Raw genomic sequence first — 17,238 nt, 5'->3', positions numbered from 1 at the left:
TTCTGTTTGTAGGTTAAGTATTTCATGTTCACTATTGCCCATTTGGCCTCTGTCATCTGGTTCTCAACCTGGAAATGCCCACGTGAAATGTGCATTATAAGTTACGGTAATAGATCTTTGTGATCTATGCACAAAAACGATAATCTTTTCAGCAAACCTCTTAGTTACAGCAAGATTGTGTTAGTTGTACTTGCTTTAAAAGTTAAATACAAATATTTGTGATAATTTAAGAGACCAGCCACAGCTGTAGAATAAGAACTGAATGTGGCAGATTATCAGGCGTGGACATTGACAGAAGAATTATTTAAGATGGCATATATATTTAATAGGCACATTATGTTAAAATAGACAAAGAGCTGCGTGATTTTCTCTGAAATGTCAGCATGTGATCTGAGACAAGAGTCAAGGTTACCCTTATGCTGCCTATTAATGATGTGGAGACTAAACAGACTAATTAGATGTGTTGGTATAATGTGACATAAACTGCCATGTGTTTATCCATTGTTCCCGGTTTAATCAAGGCTAATTGAGAGTGTGTGTAAAGAAAAGACCCTTCTCCAAGGGTTTAGCACCGACAATACCACAGAATCTCATGGCAGATGTTTTGATCTTGTGGCATCTCAAAATGTTGAATAATAAATCATGGACGGTTTGATACTGAACAAAAGAAAGTTCCGATTCTGAAAAAGTTGTTCTTGCCAACATCTGCAAGCAGCGATATTAACATTAACAATCCCCACCACACATATTTAAACACTTTAAAAATGTTGTATGTTGAATAACAATTTGTTTGATATGGTTTTTGCACCAAAAATGTTCAATAAACTACTGTCAACATTCTCTTTTTCCACCTAAATGGTTTGTCATTCTCCAACTGTAAAAAACACTGTAACATAAAGGTCCAAGCATTTTGAGTCATATTCTACTCCGGTAACAGGTTACTAGCGTGGGATAGGAGATCAAAAAATATCAATAATAATGTAAACAAATTCATCACCAGTTAGAATAGCAAGCTGCTTACTAGGGGTGGGAATCACCAGTTTCACCACGATACGATAGATTTTTTTTTTATCTACTTTTTTCTCCCTTTTTCTATTTTTCTCCCATCCCAATTTCGTATTGTCTAATTCTACCCTCCCCTGTCTCGAACGCTGTTAGGCCATGCCTCCCACTGGCCGGCTGCAATGTGGACAAAGCCTTGCATCACGTGTCCCCTCCGGTACACGAGGAGGCAGCCGTCGCATCTTTTCACCTGCACAGCGCGATCTCTCAGCGGCGAGGGTCTGCGTGGGAGGGACACGCCGCCCCCGTTGCTTCCTGATTCTGCTGCGCAGGCGCACCAACCGACCTGTAGGAGTCGCTGTCCACAGCGTCCGATCCCCACCCACCAGCTTCCCACCCCTAACACTGCCAATTGTGTTAGTATGAACGACCAGCTAAGCTGTGCCGAGAGCTGGGCTCGAACCCAGCATCTCCTGCATTAGTGGCGAGCGCCTTGCCCACTGCGCCACTTAGTCGCCCTACGATATCGATTCTTTGCCGATATCACAAAGTCTGCCACGATACGATTCAGATGTCTGCGATCGATATGAGACGATATATGCAGATTTAACACAAGCAGTAACATTTAGATCAACTAAAAGGCAACGGAAATATTATTTAACATTTTTTTTTTTGAGCTCTTCCAGACATTTAAATGAAAAATAATCTATTGTTTTTAATAGAAATAGACCTCCTGTTCACTGTAAAGTGCCACGTTTTGATATATTGAGCTTTAAACTTTAAGTTCCCTTTTTTGGAACTCACAACCTAAAACCCCTCCCTACCTCCCTCTCCCAAACCGTTCCTACAATAATTTTTTCTATGTTGCATGATCATGTATACATTTTTTATGTATTATATTTGTTATGTTTAAATATCAACATTATCTGTCCATCCTCAGTAAATACTATCAAACTCCTCTGCCCTAATCTGGTCTTGTCTCACACAGAAAGGGAGAATGGCTTATAGCAGACTTAATGATTTTAGAATATTTCAGCTAATGAAGATAGATGTTTATTATCATCAACTATCTAGTTTGTTTTTATAGTGTAACATTTTGCTACTTAAAATCATTGAACAGAGAGAGAGAGAGAGAGAGAGAGAGAGAGAGAGAGAGAGAGAGAGAGAGAGAGAGAGAGAGAGAGAGAGAGAGAGAGAGAGAGAGAGAGAGATACCCCCCCCCCATTTCCTCACTAATGGAACTCTTTTCTCTATGCCTCTGAGCAGGGTTAGCTTAGCTTAGTTAGCATAAGCAGCTAACGTTAGTTTATGTCTTTAACGCGACATGGGCATAAAGGAATGGCGAAGATGCAAAGCATGTTAGATGCATTTGCCCCGTTGCGAAGAAAGAAAAAAAGCGGGGACTTATTTCGGGTCGCAAACTGCGATCAAATAGGCGCACTCTGGAGCCCTGCTGTAATGTCTACACACACGGGCATTTCACGTGCGACTGCTGTTGTTTGGCCACAGGACTTTCAAAAATAAAAGTATCGATATGAACCGATCTTTTTACATTGCATCGATCCTATTGGATCATTGATAATTAGATCGATTTATCTATCTGGATCGATGTATCGTCCCACCCTTACTGCTTACATTATTGCACTTACTCCGGGTAAACCTTTGACCACAGGTACTGACTGTGAAACCGTTGGTCCAAGGAACTTAAACGATGGTCCTCACAATTAAATCAATGGGAATGTACACTGACAACCCTTTCCAACTATTAGCCAACCTTGGTTCAACGTCTCTCAGACCTTGTTGTCTTTGTTTTATTGTGATGTTTCTTCTTGACTTGTTTAAAGAAGACGTGTCCAGCCCATGGAGACATTAACGTGTGTTGTCGGGCCTTACAAATACATTTTATTTTATTTGATTTACTGTATGGAATGCAGATATTATCATTCCAAGTCTGCAAAGCACATTGCCCACTACGCTAGATAAAACTGCAACCACAGGCACTGTTTACCTGCTAAGATAATAGTCCAACTTTTTGAGTCAATTTAGATGGACAATATTGTCTCCAACATGGAGATGGGGATTGGCAAACAAGACAAATCTTAAGTGGATTTTTAAGGGGGATGATGAGGAACAGAGTTATCATAATTGACCCATCTCAAACCCTGCCCTCTTTTCTTGATCCTCCAATCACAATTGACAAACAAAGTTTGTCCGAGGGAAGTGACCGTTGTGATTGGAGGATCAGGAAAAGAGGGCAGAGGTTGAGATAGGTCAACTGCTAATAAAACTGTCCACCTACATTGCGTGAAATAAATCACACATGTAAACTGGCCTTTAGTCTAATAGTGTTTAGGGATGGGCGTGGTTATTTGAATATTCAACTATTCGAAATTATTTCGGTATTCTCGCAAGAATGCGGCAACCAAACTTAACTTTTTTCATGCTTTTATTTTAAGGCATAAAAAATAAAGGGTTCTCACACTTTTATTTTAAAGGCAAGATCACTGTACCGAAAGTGAAACTGCTGCTGCTGTAGGCTGTGCTGCTACCCTGACAGAGATTTGTGATTGCTGGTTGACAGGCTACATGCTAATGTAAGGCAGGCAGCTGTTAATTGGACTATTGCTTGTGATATTTCTTCTATACAAGTTCCTGTCCTTTCAATAGAATATTAGAATATTGATATACCTTCAAATTCCCATCCCTAATAGCGTTACACTCCAATACTCCAATGTAGCCAAATCGATTGCATTATTTAAGCTGGCATATATATTTAATAGGCACATTACCTTAAAATAGACAAAGAGCTGCGTGATTTTCTCTGAAATGTCAGCATGTGATCTGAGACAAGAGTCAAGGTTACCCTTATGCTGCCTATTAATGATGTGGAGACTAAACAGACTAATTAGATGTGTTGGTAATAATGTGACATAAACTGCCATGTGTTTATCCATTGTTCCCGGTTTAATCAAGGCTAATTGAGAGCGTGTGTAAAGAAAAGACCCTTCTCCAAGGGTTTAGCACCGACAATACCACAGAATCTCATGGCAGATGTTTTGATCTTGTGGCATCTCAAAATGTTGAATAATAATAATCATGGACAGTTTTACTAATAACGGTTTTTACAAAAATAAAGTTCTGATTCGGAAAAAGTTGTTCTTGCCGACATCGGCAAGCTATATTAAAGGAACACGGCAACATTTTGGGAAATTAGCTTACAGTCTTCTCCAGAGAGAGACAAGAAGATAGATACCAGTTTCCTCTCTGTGCGTTCAGTAGAAAGCTATCTGGCTGCACGTTAGCCTAGCTTAGCACAATGAATAGAAGTGGACATGGCCGGTTAGCCTTCGGGAGAGGTGTTAGTTAGACAATGCATAGGCTACCCGTACATGTCCGCTTCCATTCATTGTGCTAAGCTAGGCTAACATGCAGCCAGATAGCTTTCTACTGAACGCACAGAGAGGAAACTGGTATCTATCTTCTTGTCTCTCTCTGGAGAAGACGGTAAGCTAATTTCCCAAAATGTTGGCGTGTTCTTTTAACATTAACAATCCCCTCCACGCATGTTTTTAAAAACTTTTTTTGTTGTATATTGAATAAGTTAGAATTGGTTTGTTATGGTTTTTCCACCAAATTGTTCAATAAACTACTGAAAATGTAGCATCTCTACACCTTTACCCTCATTGAGAATCAAGGATGTGTGAACCTGCCCCTCTTCCCCAAAGTCTGTTAACCATCTCTTTTTCCACCTAAAAAAACAAACACTGTAACATAAAGGTCCAAAGATTTAGTTGAACCCAAACACAATACTTCTTAAGTTACACAATCGAAAGAGATTTGCAAAAAAGAAAAAGGGCAAACATTTGTGCATACAGTAGATCACTAGATGCATCAACTTATAATACGAGTTTCACGTTAGAATTTCACGTTAACATTGGATGACAGTGTGGCCAGAGGGGCGATAGCGACCATGATAGGTTCACAGGATTAGTTGCATCACATAGCAGCGGCTCCGATTTTGAGGAAGTACAGATAAGCTCCTCCCCCTCCAGTGGAAGTACAGAGAAGCTCCTCCCCCTCCAGTGGAAGTACAGAGAAGCCCCTCCCCCTCCAGTTGAAGTACAGAGAAGCCCATCCCCCTCCAGTGGAAGTACAGAGAAGCCCCTCCCCCTCCAGTGGAGTTACAGAGAAGCCCATCCCCCTCCAGCAAAAGTACAGAAAAGCTCCTCCCCCTCCAGTGGAAGTACAGATAAACTCCTCCCCCTCCAGTGGAAGTACAGAGAAGCCCCTCCCCCTCCAGTGGAAGAACACAAAAAGCTCTGGTGACACATTCTGCACAAATAACCTGAGAGGAGTTCACCGTTTTAAAATACATGCTTACCGTTTGGTGGACGCTTTTATTCAATAGTGCCTTGCCATGAGTGCATACGTTTTTAGTATGGATGGCCCCTGAGGAAATGGAACCCTCAACCAGGCTTATTGCCAGGCTCTCTACCCAGTGAGCTGATTTTCACACCAAAATAGTTCAGGCACAAAACATAGTTTTGATAACAAAGGGATTTTATTTTTTATTATTACTTTCTCCCATGGGAAACGACTAAAAGATTTCCAGAAGAAAATGTCAAACTTATAAACATCTAAAACACTCGACCCGGGTCCAAGTTTGGTCTTTGGAGACCATCTATTTGGACAAAGCGGTGTGTGTACGGTATGTTCAGATCTCACGGCTGGGGACGGAGAAAGGCTGGAACGGGTTTTAATGAGGTAGCGCATTATCACTTCAATGCTGGACATCCTCCCACAAACAGATAAGAGCAGCCTTGTCTAAAATACCTCACTTATCAGCTTCCACTCCCAGACCTTCTCCCAACCACCGGTGCTCTATGGAGACGAGGCGAGTACAAACCACGGGGTCACTCACTGGGTGTCGTATCGGTCCTAATAACACAGGCTACTGTGGGGCCTCGAAACAAAATGGAAATCGCCTCCCACATTAAACGTCTGATGAAAGGAAGACTTGAGAGAAGAGGTTTCGGAGTGGCTCATCCCACACAGGCAACACAAGGGAAACGTATTGAGAGGGAGATACTACACTTACTCTCCCAAAAACTGCGCCACAGGTGTGACCAGGTGAGCCCCACCCCTCCGCAGTGATGTCACGGATTGCTAAAGTATTTTAAACCTAGTAATCGTAGTAAATGTTTTAATAGCCTAGAACTGACATATTAGGATCAAATATGGTTGTTAAACAAAAAGCATATTTTTAAACATGAACAAGATGCTGTCAATTTGACAGGTCTGACAGAGAGGTACACAGAGGTACATAGAGTCTATAGAGAGGTACATAGAGAGGTACATAGAGGTACATAGAGAGGTACATAGAGAGGTACACAGAGAGGTACATAGAGTCTATAGAGAGGTACACAGAGAGGTACACAGAGAGGTACACAAAGGTACACAGAGAGGTACACAGAGGTACATAGAGGTACATAGAGGTACATAGAGAGGTACATAGAGGTACATAGAGGTACATAGAGAGGTACAGAGAGAGGTACAGAGAGAGGTACATAGAGAGGTACATAGAGAGGTACATAGAGAGGTACATAGAGAGGTACATAGAGAGGTACATAGAGAGGTACATAGCAGGGTTCGAAATTAACGGGGGCTTGGGGCATAATGCCCTTGAAAATGGATAAAATGCCCTCGAAAATCAGTTAAGGGGGGCACTTAATGCCCCCGACAGTTTACTAATTATATATATATATATATTTATCCGGTAATGGAGCGTCTGTGTATCGTATACGGTTCAGATGACGCGCAAATAAAAAAAAATCATTTGGCGGAGCCGGTGTTCTGCACTGGCTGCAGCAGCAGCCAGGTGCTAGTCAGTTTGTGTAAAAATGGCACGCACAATATAAATCAATCTTCATTACGACTTTAAAAACATAGCCATTAACATTACATAGGCCTACACACATCTTGCCATAGCGTTAGCAGTTTGTACAATGTTTGTAGCTGTTAGCTAGCTAGCCCTTCACAACAACAGCTAATACCGTAGCTACTAGCTACTGTAGCAGAGGAGGTTTGAATTGATTGATTGATTGATTGAAAAGTTTATTAACAGATTGCAGAATGGGTACAGTACAGTACATCTCAATACATACAATTGTTAAGGGGATGCAGACCAGAGAAAGACTTTCGTCTTGTTTCCACCAGGGTCCCCCATTTTCAATTCATCATAACATATATGACATACATGACATACAGATAGACAGTACTGCTACATCTATACATTTATGACATATCAGATTTGCAAATACAGTACTGTTTGTGATACAAAAGTGTCCAGAAAAGGAGTGTATATACATTTGGCGTAGAAACTGTACATTGGAGGAGGTTGGTGGGGTGGGGTTGGGTGGGTTGGGTGAGGGCTGTACATTGGAGGTGGGGGGGGGGGGGGGGTTGGGTAGGGGACACACACACATTTTACACTGTACATTGGAATGTTGACAAAGCCTTACTTGGTCATTTACTGTACAACTAGGTTAGGACATTTGTAGGGGCCAGTTTCGAATTGCAGTCTCACGTAGGTGTTTTTTGAGAGTGTTTTTGAAGGTGGGTAGTGATTCACATTCCTTTACAGCTTTAGGCAGGGCGTTCCACATTGATGTGGCATAATTGCGAAACGTGTTTAGTCCCTTGTTTGAGGAAATGGGAGTCTGAGAGGCGGGGTGTTTAAAGACAATGATAGGCGTTTATTCAACATCCAAGAAGGCTAACATACAACTGTGTTTTACTAACTCCAACCGGGACTATTGCCGCTTTCGCGCTGCTTGTTGACGTTATGAACTGCTCCTAACGTGACCGGAGCTGAAGGTGGCGGTGCCACACGCTAAAATGTCCGTGGGGACCCGGCGCCAACCCATAGATAGTTCCAACTCACCGAATTACGTAATCCACCACAGTTGCACTCAATATTTAAATAATGTTAGTCTAAATATATGTAGACAGAAACATAATAATTTCAAGCAGAAAACGAATCTTTCCATTAAGAACTGACAAGCAGGGAATTTAAACATGGTTGACATTGTTTTTGTGTGTTTATATTAATTAAAGAAAGGAAAGTCTAGTGCTGGCTGAGCATATTGTTTATTTGCACTAAATTAATACTTTGACAAATGTAGCCTATATTTTTCAGTCAGTTCGGTCTTTGTGTGCCAAACATTATTTAAGGCTGTAAACACTGTAAACCTTTTATTTTATTTTTAATAAATGAGAAACATGTTTAGATTTGAGTGTTATAGAAAAAGAAAGCAATACGCTTGGACCAGCACTCACAGATTTTGGTATATTTAATTGCAGCCTGAAACAAACATGTTTCGGAACGATTATGTTCCGAAACATGTTTGTTTCAGGCTGCCATTAAATATACCAAAATCTGTGAGTGCTGGTCCAAGCGTATTGCTTTCTTTTTCTATTATACTCGACGGGATTTCAGCACCCAGTGTTATAATTTGTGAGCGCAGTCTATCTTGACTTTTAGATTTGAGTGTTACATTTTTTTTAATAAAAATTAACGTATATCGAACTGAAAACCGTGACCCCAAATTCGTGATATGAACCAAACCTTCCATTTTGTGAACCGTCCCACCCCTACCGTTTATCATAAAAATTCAGTGCCCCCGAAATACAAAAAAAAGCCCCCGAAAATCAATTAAGGGGGGCAAAAAAAGCCCTTGAAAAAAAATGTTAATTTCTAACCCTGGTACATAGAGAGGTACATAGAGAGGTACATAGAGAGATACACAGAGAGGTACACAGAGAGGTACATAGAGAGGTACATAGAGAGGTACATAGAGAGGTACATAGAGGTACATAGAGAGGTACACAGAGAGGTACATAGAGAGGTACATAGAGAGGTACACAGAGAGGTACATAGAGAGGTACATAGAGAGGTACATAGAGAGGTACATAGAGAGATACACAGAGAGGTACACAGAGAGGTACATAGAGAGGTACATAGAGAGGTACACAGAGAGGTACACAGAGAGGTACACAGAGAGGTACACAGAGAGGTACATAGAGAGGTACACAGAGAGGTACATAGAGGTACATAGAGAGGTACATAGAGGTACATAGAGAGGTACACAGAGAGGTACATAGAGAGGTACATAGAGGTACATAGAGAGGTACACAGAGAGGTACATAGAGAGGTACATAGAGGTACATAGAGAGGTACATAGAGAGGTACACAGAGTCTACAGAGAGGTACATAGAGAGGTACATAGAGAGGTACACAGAGAGTCTACAGAGAGGTACATATAGAGGTACATAGAGAGGTACATAGAGAGGTACACAGAGAGGTACATAGAGAGTCTACAGAGAGGTACATAGAGAGGTACATAGTCTATATCTATAGTCTGGGTAGCGAGGGGGTTGCTGCACATACTGTAGGTGTAATACACAAGAGTTATGCAATGGTGACTGGAATGGAAGCTAAAAAACCACCAATTGTGATGTTCGCCCCATTTTATTCAAGCAATTTACTGATATTTACTCGTATATTTTTGTTTTCAGGGATATTTGTATAAAAGTGATACTTTATCGGACTGAAGATTGTTATTCAGGCTCCTTCAACTTCATCGTAGACATAAGACACAGAGAGAGAAAGAAAGAAAGAAAGACACACACACACACACACACACACACACACACACACACACACACACAACGTTGTAATCAAGGCCTGTAGTGGCTGCGCTGACAAAGGCCAGGAAATGAACATGATAATGATAATGATGACCATTTTTCTGCGATCACTAGTGAGGAAGGAGATAAGGCGCACACTTGGCATTCTCCAGTTGTCTCATTACGGTTTCTAATGAGCTCAGCTTTGAGAATCTAAAAGGCTTGGTGCTTTGAAATCTCTGGCTGTACAGCGCCCGCCCCCCCCCCCCCCCCCCCACCCCTCCCTCCCACCCCAGTGGTTAATTAGGGCCTGGAAGCAGAGGAAATGGGAAATGCCATTTCTGCTGTGAGCCGTGGCGTGTGCGCAGGGGCCACCCTCAACACCCACAGAGTGAGGTGAGGAAAGCCATTATGAGCGTCCGCTCTCTCATCTAGGCATCACTTTAGCCGCTGCTCATAGCCACCACTCATAGCCACCGCTCATAGCCCCCGCTCATAGCCACCGCTCATAGCCACCGCTCATAGCCACCGCTCATAGCCCCCGCTCATAGCCACTGCTCATAGCCCCCGCTCATAGCCACTGCTCATAGCCACCACTCATAGCCACCGCTCATAGCCCCCGCTCATAGCCCCCGCTCATAGCCACCGCTCATAGCCCCCGCTCATAGCCACCGCTCATAGCCCCCGCTCATAGCCCCCGCTCATAGCCACCGCTCATAGCCACCGCTCATAGCCCCCGCTCATAGCCCCCGCTCATACTCCTCAACTAAGTCAATACACCAGTTTCACCCGGTAAAATTGGAGGGAAATGTTACGTTCTTTGAACTGAAACGAGAGAGATATCTTAGCGGGAACAAACTGATTTCAAAAGAAGATAAACTAAAGTGGAACAAATGCTGCACATACTTATCAGAAGGAGGGGGGGGGGGATAAAGAAATTATGACAGATACATGTCTAAAGCTTAACAAAAACCTCCAATTACAGAAGCAGTGTGACATGCTTCCACACCTGACCTTGGGACCGTTTTCAGCAGCTAATTAGTTGAATGACACCTCTGAATTTCCCGGAGATATGGCAGCCTCGGAGATCAACGTCGCCAGCTGTTATTGGTCAAGCAGCGGCGAGAGTTCTCAATTAAAAGGCTGTGATCGGTTTGCGATCCGCTAAGCAACTACGTGGTTCTGTCGTCTGGGGTTAGTCTTCATCTTTTTGCATCCTAATGAAAAGGTTGCAAAACAAAACAATGCCACATGGGTTCAAAAAGTAATGTTTTTAAGAGTAAGGAGAAAGAAATGTCTTACGTTTTTCTTGCCGTGGCCGTCCCTGGTTTTCTTTCGGCTGTAGGTGATGTCTTCATTACTGGCAGGCTTTTTATCACTGCAAAACATTTAAAAAATAAAAACAATCAATTCCCAGACGTGAAGGCGTCGGATTATGGACTAAAATGCACAGTGTTTCCTCCCGGTTGTGTGGGTAGGATCATCGACTAATATTGCGGTCCGAACCGAGCCGCTTCATTTCATCTGCCTCTGCGCTAACCCTTTCACTACCACACTACCAAAGGGTTAACCCTTTCACAACCACACTAGTGAAAGGTAGTGAAAGAGTTAACCTTCTGTAGTGTGGTAGTGAAATGGTTAAATGACCGCTAAGCTACTGTATGGCAGAGAGGCAGCAGTGAAGATGATGGACTCACGCCTCTGGAGAGATAAGTGGTTAATTGGGTGGTCTATCTCTCCAAAAGATCTCATTACTATAGCTCAGAGGGCTCCCTTATCAAGCCCGGGCTCTCTAAAGAGCCACTGATGACACCTTCCCCTCTGATAAACCAGAACTTAGCCACATCGCTCACCCAGGCTCTCTAAAGAGCCACTAATGACACCTTCCCCTCTGATAAACCAGAACTTAGCCACATCGCTCACCCAGGCTCTCTAAAGAGCCACTAATGACACCTTCCCCTCTGATAAACTAGAACTTAGCCACATCGCTCACCCAGGCTCTCTAAAGAGCCACTAATGACACCTTCCCCTCTGATAAACCAGAACTTAGCCACATCGCTCACCCAGGCTCTCTAAAGAGCCACTGATGACACCTTCCCCTCTGATAAACCAGAACTTAGCCACATCGCTCACCCAGGCTCTCTAAAGAGCCACTAATGACACCTTCCCTTTTGATAAACCAGAACTTAGCCACATCGCTCACCCAGGCTCTCTAAAGAGCCACTGATGACACCTTCCCCTCTGATAAACCAGAACTTAGCCACAGCGTTCGCCGACCGGGCTGCTTCCGTTTGCGGAACACAGGCGATGGATCCGACTGAGAGGAAACACTTCTTTAATGACGGGCGACAGTGAAGAGGGACAGGGTGTTCACACAAAAACTCAGGTGTCTAGATCTGGATCCTGTAGATATTTTAGACGGCGACCTCTAGGCTTGGTTATTGCGATGTCGTCATGCAGGAATCCATTTGTGGCTCGTCTACCACGGTGGTTCCACACAAATAACTACGTCAGAGGAAACACCGCTTCCCAAGTATTTATAATAATTGCCACTTTTGACCATTTCAAAAGTCAACGCTGTGCAGGGCTTTCCCTAAACAAATTATTATATTTTATTTATTTATTTTTGGCAGTGAAAGCTTTGGGCCAGCTTAGAAACAGACACATCATTGTCTAAAATGTGATGGCCCGGTCCTCTATTCCACAGTGCGTGTGTGTGAGATTTTGTGTTCAATGTTAAAACTATTATACTACCGTAATTCCTCTAATAGTAACCGGTATTCAATTAAAAACCGGGTCTCTATTAATGACCGGGTGCGCTGTTGAGCTAAGCAATTATAAGCCGGCCTCCTAATACAAGCCGGGTTTCATGTATATTAGAGGAATTACGGTATTTCCCTCAACGGATTTACCATAGGCAATATATTTTGTTATTGTTGTTATATGCTGGCCTGGCTGTGCAGTAAATACCATATAATGGTATGGTGTTAATGTTTACCAAGAGAGTAAGCCTACCTCAGAATTGTATAAAACGAAGTTATTATTATACCAGTATTGTGATTGCACTATTTTACTTTATTTGACATTTTTTGACCACCTGTAATTGCACTGTTTACTACCGTATTTCATACAGTACTTGGTTTCAATAAATGAAACCAGTACATTTTACTGGGTTCAAACTGACACAAATGTTGATTTATTCATTATGATCTGTTTGAAAATCAGAAATATAGGCCTCTCTCTTATACATGCCTCCTCCTAATACAAGCCTGGTATCCGCTACAGTTGAAACAAATACAAGCCGGGGTTACTATTAGAGGAATTACGGTATACACATAATACCTAGCTATTTTATTGACCTTTTTAACTGTGTCCTGTGTTTTTATGTATGTATTTTATTCTATTTTATGCACCATTAGAGTGGCAAGTACAATTTAGTTGTATGCTATACAATGACAAATAAAAGCTGATTCTGTTTTAACTTGCAGGAAATTGCAGCAAACGTCTTTCTTCATTGCACATTTATTTGCCTCCCGGACAGGGGGGGGGCACAGCCCCCCTTGGGACCACCCCCTAGTTAAGCCTCAGCACTGTCTTGTTTGAGACAGTGTCTACTCTACCTGGTCTTGTAGTGGGAGCTGAAGGGGTTGGTGTCTCCCTGCGCGTCTCCGCTGAAGGGGTTGGGCGAGCGCAGGTCCCCGGAGCTTCCCGAGCGGCCCCCGTTGCCGACCTTGCGGCCGTCCTTCTTCCCCGTGACGCGCTCCAGCAGGCTGACCTTCTCCTTCTTCTCCTTGCGCTCGGGCCGGTCCCACGCCTGGCCCTGCTCGCCCTCGAACGGGTTGCGGTTGCGCGGCAGCGTGGCGTACTTCTGCGGCAGCGTGTCGCCGATGTCGGTGAAGGGGTCGCCGTGCCCCTCGATGTCCGGGTGGCCCTGCACCTCGCTCTGGGAACGCCGGTGAGGGCCCCCCGCGTTGCCTGGAGGAGGAGAAGGGAAGAGCGCGAGAGCCCAAGTCGGTACGTTTCAATCAGCCGGGAAAACTCTTAGGAAACGTCTTCCCCCGAAACAGGAAATGTTTCAACATTGAATAGACCTAGACCCTTATCTATAGACTATATGCCTAGACTCTTCTCTATAGGCTAGGGCTGGGCGATATGGCCTAAAAATGTTATCTCTGATTTTTTCACACCACATCCGATTTACGATTTTAATCGAAAAAAATTTCATCCTAAATGAAATCATTCATTTGAATTTATCGATAAAATCGATTAATCGCCCAGCCCTACTATAGGCCTAGACCCTTATCTATAGACTATATGCCTATGCCTATACTCTTATCTATATGCCTATACTATTATCTATAGACTATAGGCCTACTCTTATCTATAAGCTATAGGCCTAGACTCCTATCTAAGCTGTGTCATTGCTATTGAATTGAATTTGCCAACATTATAACCAGGCAATGGAAATTAATCTCGTTTCTAATATACTATTTTTGTGTTATTGGGTACCACGTCAAGTGATGTTTCCACTTCAGTCATTCAAGGCCTACAAATCCTAGGATTCACTCTGCCCTTTACCCCAGTGGAGCTAAAGTAATGTAACGTAATATCATAGGAGACAGTGCACCCAGGGAACTGTAGGTGGTATGAAAGAGCAAACATGACACTCCTTTCTTTTAACTTGTAAAAGCCCAGTCTTTGTTAATAGTGATGTTTGAGCGTGACGTGATCTAGAACCTGCATGTTTGGGTCTCAGTCAGGTCGGGGTTTTGGGTCAACTAAATATCAAATTCATCCATGGAAATTGCTACAATAAAATTATACCTACAATGTAATAGTGATATTCTATGATCAAGCAAACAACAAACTGAGCAGAAAGTTTTGAGTTGATTTCAAGATTTTTCCACCAAATCCACAGAAAAAATAAACTATAAATGCACTGCATCAATAACGTAATTTGTTAGTAGTTTGTGTCTAAAAATCACGGAGAAAGCTCCTCTCCTCACCGCTCTCATCTATGGAGTTCATGGAGTCCAGCTTGGGTCGAAAGTGCGTCCCGATGAGGTCCGACATGGAGTGGGCCGCGGAGAGCTTGTGGGAGGCGGCCAGCAGGGGCCTCTTGGCCTTGGCCTCGGTGTGGGCCTGCGGTTCCGAGGCGTCGGGCTGGAGGCTGGGCTCCGACGAGTCGCTCAGGGCGGAGGAGCGGGGCAGGATGGCGGAGGACGTTTCCGAGACGCTGTCGTGCTTGCGACCCTTCATCTTGTCCTTGAGCTTGGAGAAGGGCGAGCGGGGCTTGTCCTTCATGGAGAGGTCGAACATGCTGGCCGTCATGTTGTTCCTCATGAACTGGATGCTGACCTGGATGCGGCCGCGCTCTTTCCTCTTCTTCCCCGGCCGGGACTCCAGGGTGTACCAGCTGAAGGAGAGGGAGGCTTCGTTTAACCCTTTCACTAACACACTACCAAACAGGTTAACCCTTTCACTGCGACAATACAGAAGGTTAACCCTTTCCCTGCCATGCGACAAAGGGTTAAACCCTTTCACAACCACACTACAGCAGGTTAACCCTTTCACTACCACACTACAGGCTTAACCATCTGCGGTGTGGTAGTGAAAGGTTAACCTTCTGTAGTGTGGTAGTGAAAGGGTTAACGCTGGATTGTCAATGACGAGGTGTACGAATGTAATTCCAAGAGTGCAGGCTTTACCTTCTCTATTAGTGGGAACAGCTGAGGCTTTACCTTCTCTATTAGTGGAAACAGCTGAGGATTTACCTTCTCTATTAGTGGGAACAGCTGAGGCTTTGCCTTCTCTATTAGTGGGAACAGCTGAGGCTTTACCTTCTCTATTAGTGGGAACAGCTGAGGATTTACCTTCTCTATTAGTGGGAACAGCTGAGGCTTTACCTTCTCTATTAGTGGGAACAGCTGAGGCTTTACCTTCTCTATTAGTGGGAACAGCTGAGGCTTTACCTTCTCTATTAGTGGGAACAGCTGAGGCTTTGCCTTCTCTATTAGTGGGAACAGCTGAGGCTTTGCCTTCTCTATTAGTGGGAACAGCTGAGGCTTTACCTTCTCTATTAGTGGGAACAGCTGAGGCTTTACCTTCTCTATTAGTGGGAACAGCTGAGGCCGACGCATCAGGAAGCCAATTATAATTCATATGAAGAAGAATAGGCTTCATGGAAATCTGCTAAGCAAACAGCAGAACTTGAAACAGCCATAAACAGTGATAATGTGATCAAAATCCTTACAATATTGAACAATATAAATAATAATAACAATAATGTAGTTAATTTATACAGCACTTTTCCAAAACGTAAAATAATATACAAAGCGCTTCACAAAGACAATAAGATAAAGAAAGATTAGGGCTACTGTATCCCCAACGTAAGAATTTCCTAGTCTGGATTTTGTCTTATTTAATCTACACATCTGTACAATCTGCATTGACATCATTACATTCCTGCAAATTAATGCAGTCCTGCAGAAAGCCCCATTTCAATCTGGTGCCTATTGAAGATGAAATGCAGAGATATACTTATTATTTTGCTCATCATTTTTCAAGAAAACATAAAAGTGAAAAAAGAAACTAGAAAAACTAGAATTAGACAATTAACACTTTCTCTGCCACGCTTATATCCATCAATGTTTGATCACTGCCAGCACTGTAAGCCTATGGAGATGTTTACCTTCTTTGCAGGGCTATAACTTTTTAAATTGTATTGCTAAATTGACATTACTATGGCCCATTCAACATCGATTATCTATCGTTCAGGATGTAGGAACGTTTTACTTTTTCATTCACACATCCATACAAAAATACAGTCTAGAATATAAATATGTTTTTATCGTTTTCTGCAGTAAATCCTAGAACGTGAGATATAGGCATAAATGCATATATACATTATCAAATGCCATTTGTTGCCGATACACGCTATATTAAAAATTTCAACTGTACATGGTCCTAACCGTTATGACCGATCATGCGCGGGTGAACGGAGGGGAGGGGGGGGTCGTTTATAATTCCGTGATCGTCGTTAAATGATTTATGTAGTATGGGTGATATATAGATCAGAGCAGTTTGCATCGATAATAATAAACAAAAACGCTGAAACTCACGGCAGCCTACTCTTACCGTTGGGCGATGATACTGGAGCAAACAGATCCCAGTTATGTGATGGGGATCGAGGCGATCAATTTCCGGTTTGTATAATACTAATACACGCCCAAATCATGTGGATTATTGAGTTATGGCAATGATTAGAGCTGCCGCGATTACCGCATTACCGCGGTATCGCCGTTACATCACGCCCACCGCAAGAGTAGGCTGAATACCGCGTCACCGCTGTTTTTTTTTTTATAATAATAAAGTACCCAGGGGAGGAAACTAACTTTTTGGCTTACCAGCCAACTGGCGAGTATCTGATTTTTTTTACCAGACAAACTGATTTTTTACCAGCCAAAAAAAATCGCTAATTGTGATAATTACTTCTTTGTATGTCTTCGTCTAAATTGATTTTCAATCATAGTAATAATCACACCGTGT

At 42.9% G+C, this 17,238-nt stretch overlaps 1 protein-coding gene across 1 annotated transcript in view; it reads right to left on the bottom strand.

Annotated features, from left to right (window-relative positions):
• Positions 1 to 17,238, bottom strand: part of rab11fip2 (RAB11 family interacting protein 2 (class I)) — a 52,324-nt gene that overhangs the window by 1,320 nt on the left and 33,766 nt on the right. Inside the window, exons 3-5 of the mRNA XM_084321331.1 lie at positions 14,697 to 15,106; positions 13,311 to 13,665; positions 10,993 to 11,068 (exon numbers count right to left, since the gene is read on the bottom strand). Coding sequence (XP_084177457.1) covers positions 10,993 to 11,068; positions 13,311 to 13,665; positions 14,697 to 15,106 — 841 coding nt within the window. The remainder of the gene's footprint in view (positions 1 to 10,992; positions 11,069 to 13,310; positions 13,666 to 14,696; positions 15,107 to 17,238) is intronic.

This window comes from Notolepis coatsorum (assembly GCF_963971535.1).
Source record: "Notolepis coatsorum genome assembly, chromosome: 9".
In the NCBI taxonomy this organism is placed as follows: Eukaryota; Metazoa; Chordata; class Actinopteri; order Aulopiformes; family Paralepididae; genus Notolepis; species Notolepis coatsorum.
This window is presented reverse-complemented; position numbering and strand designations above follow the sequence as displayed.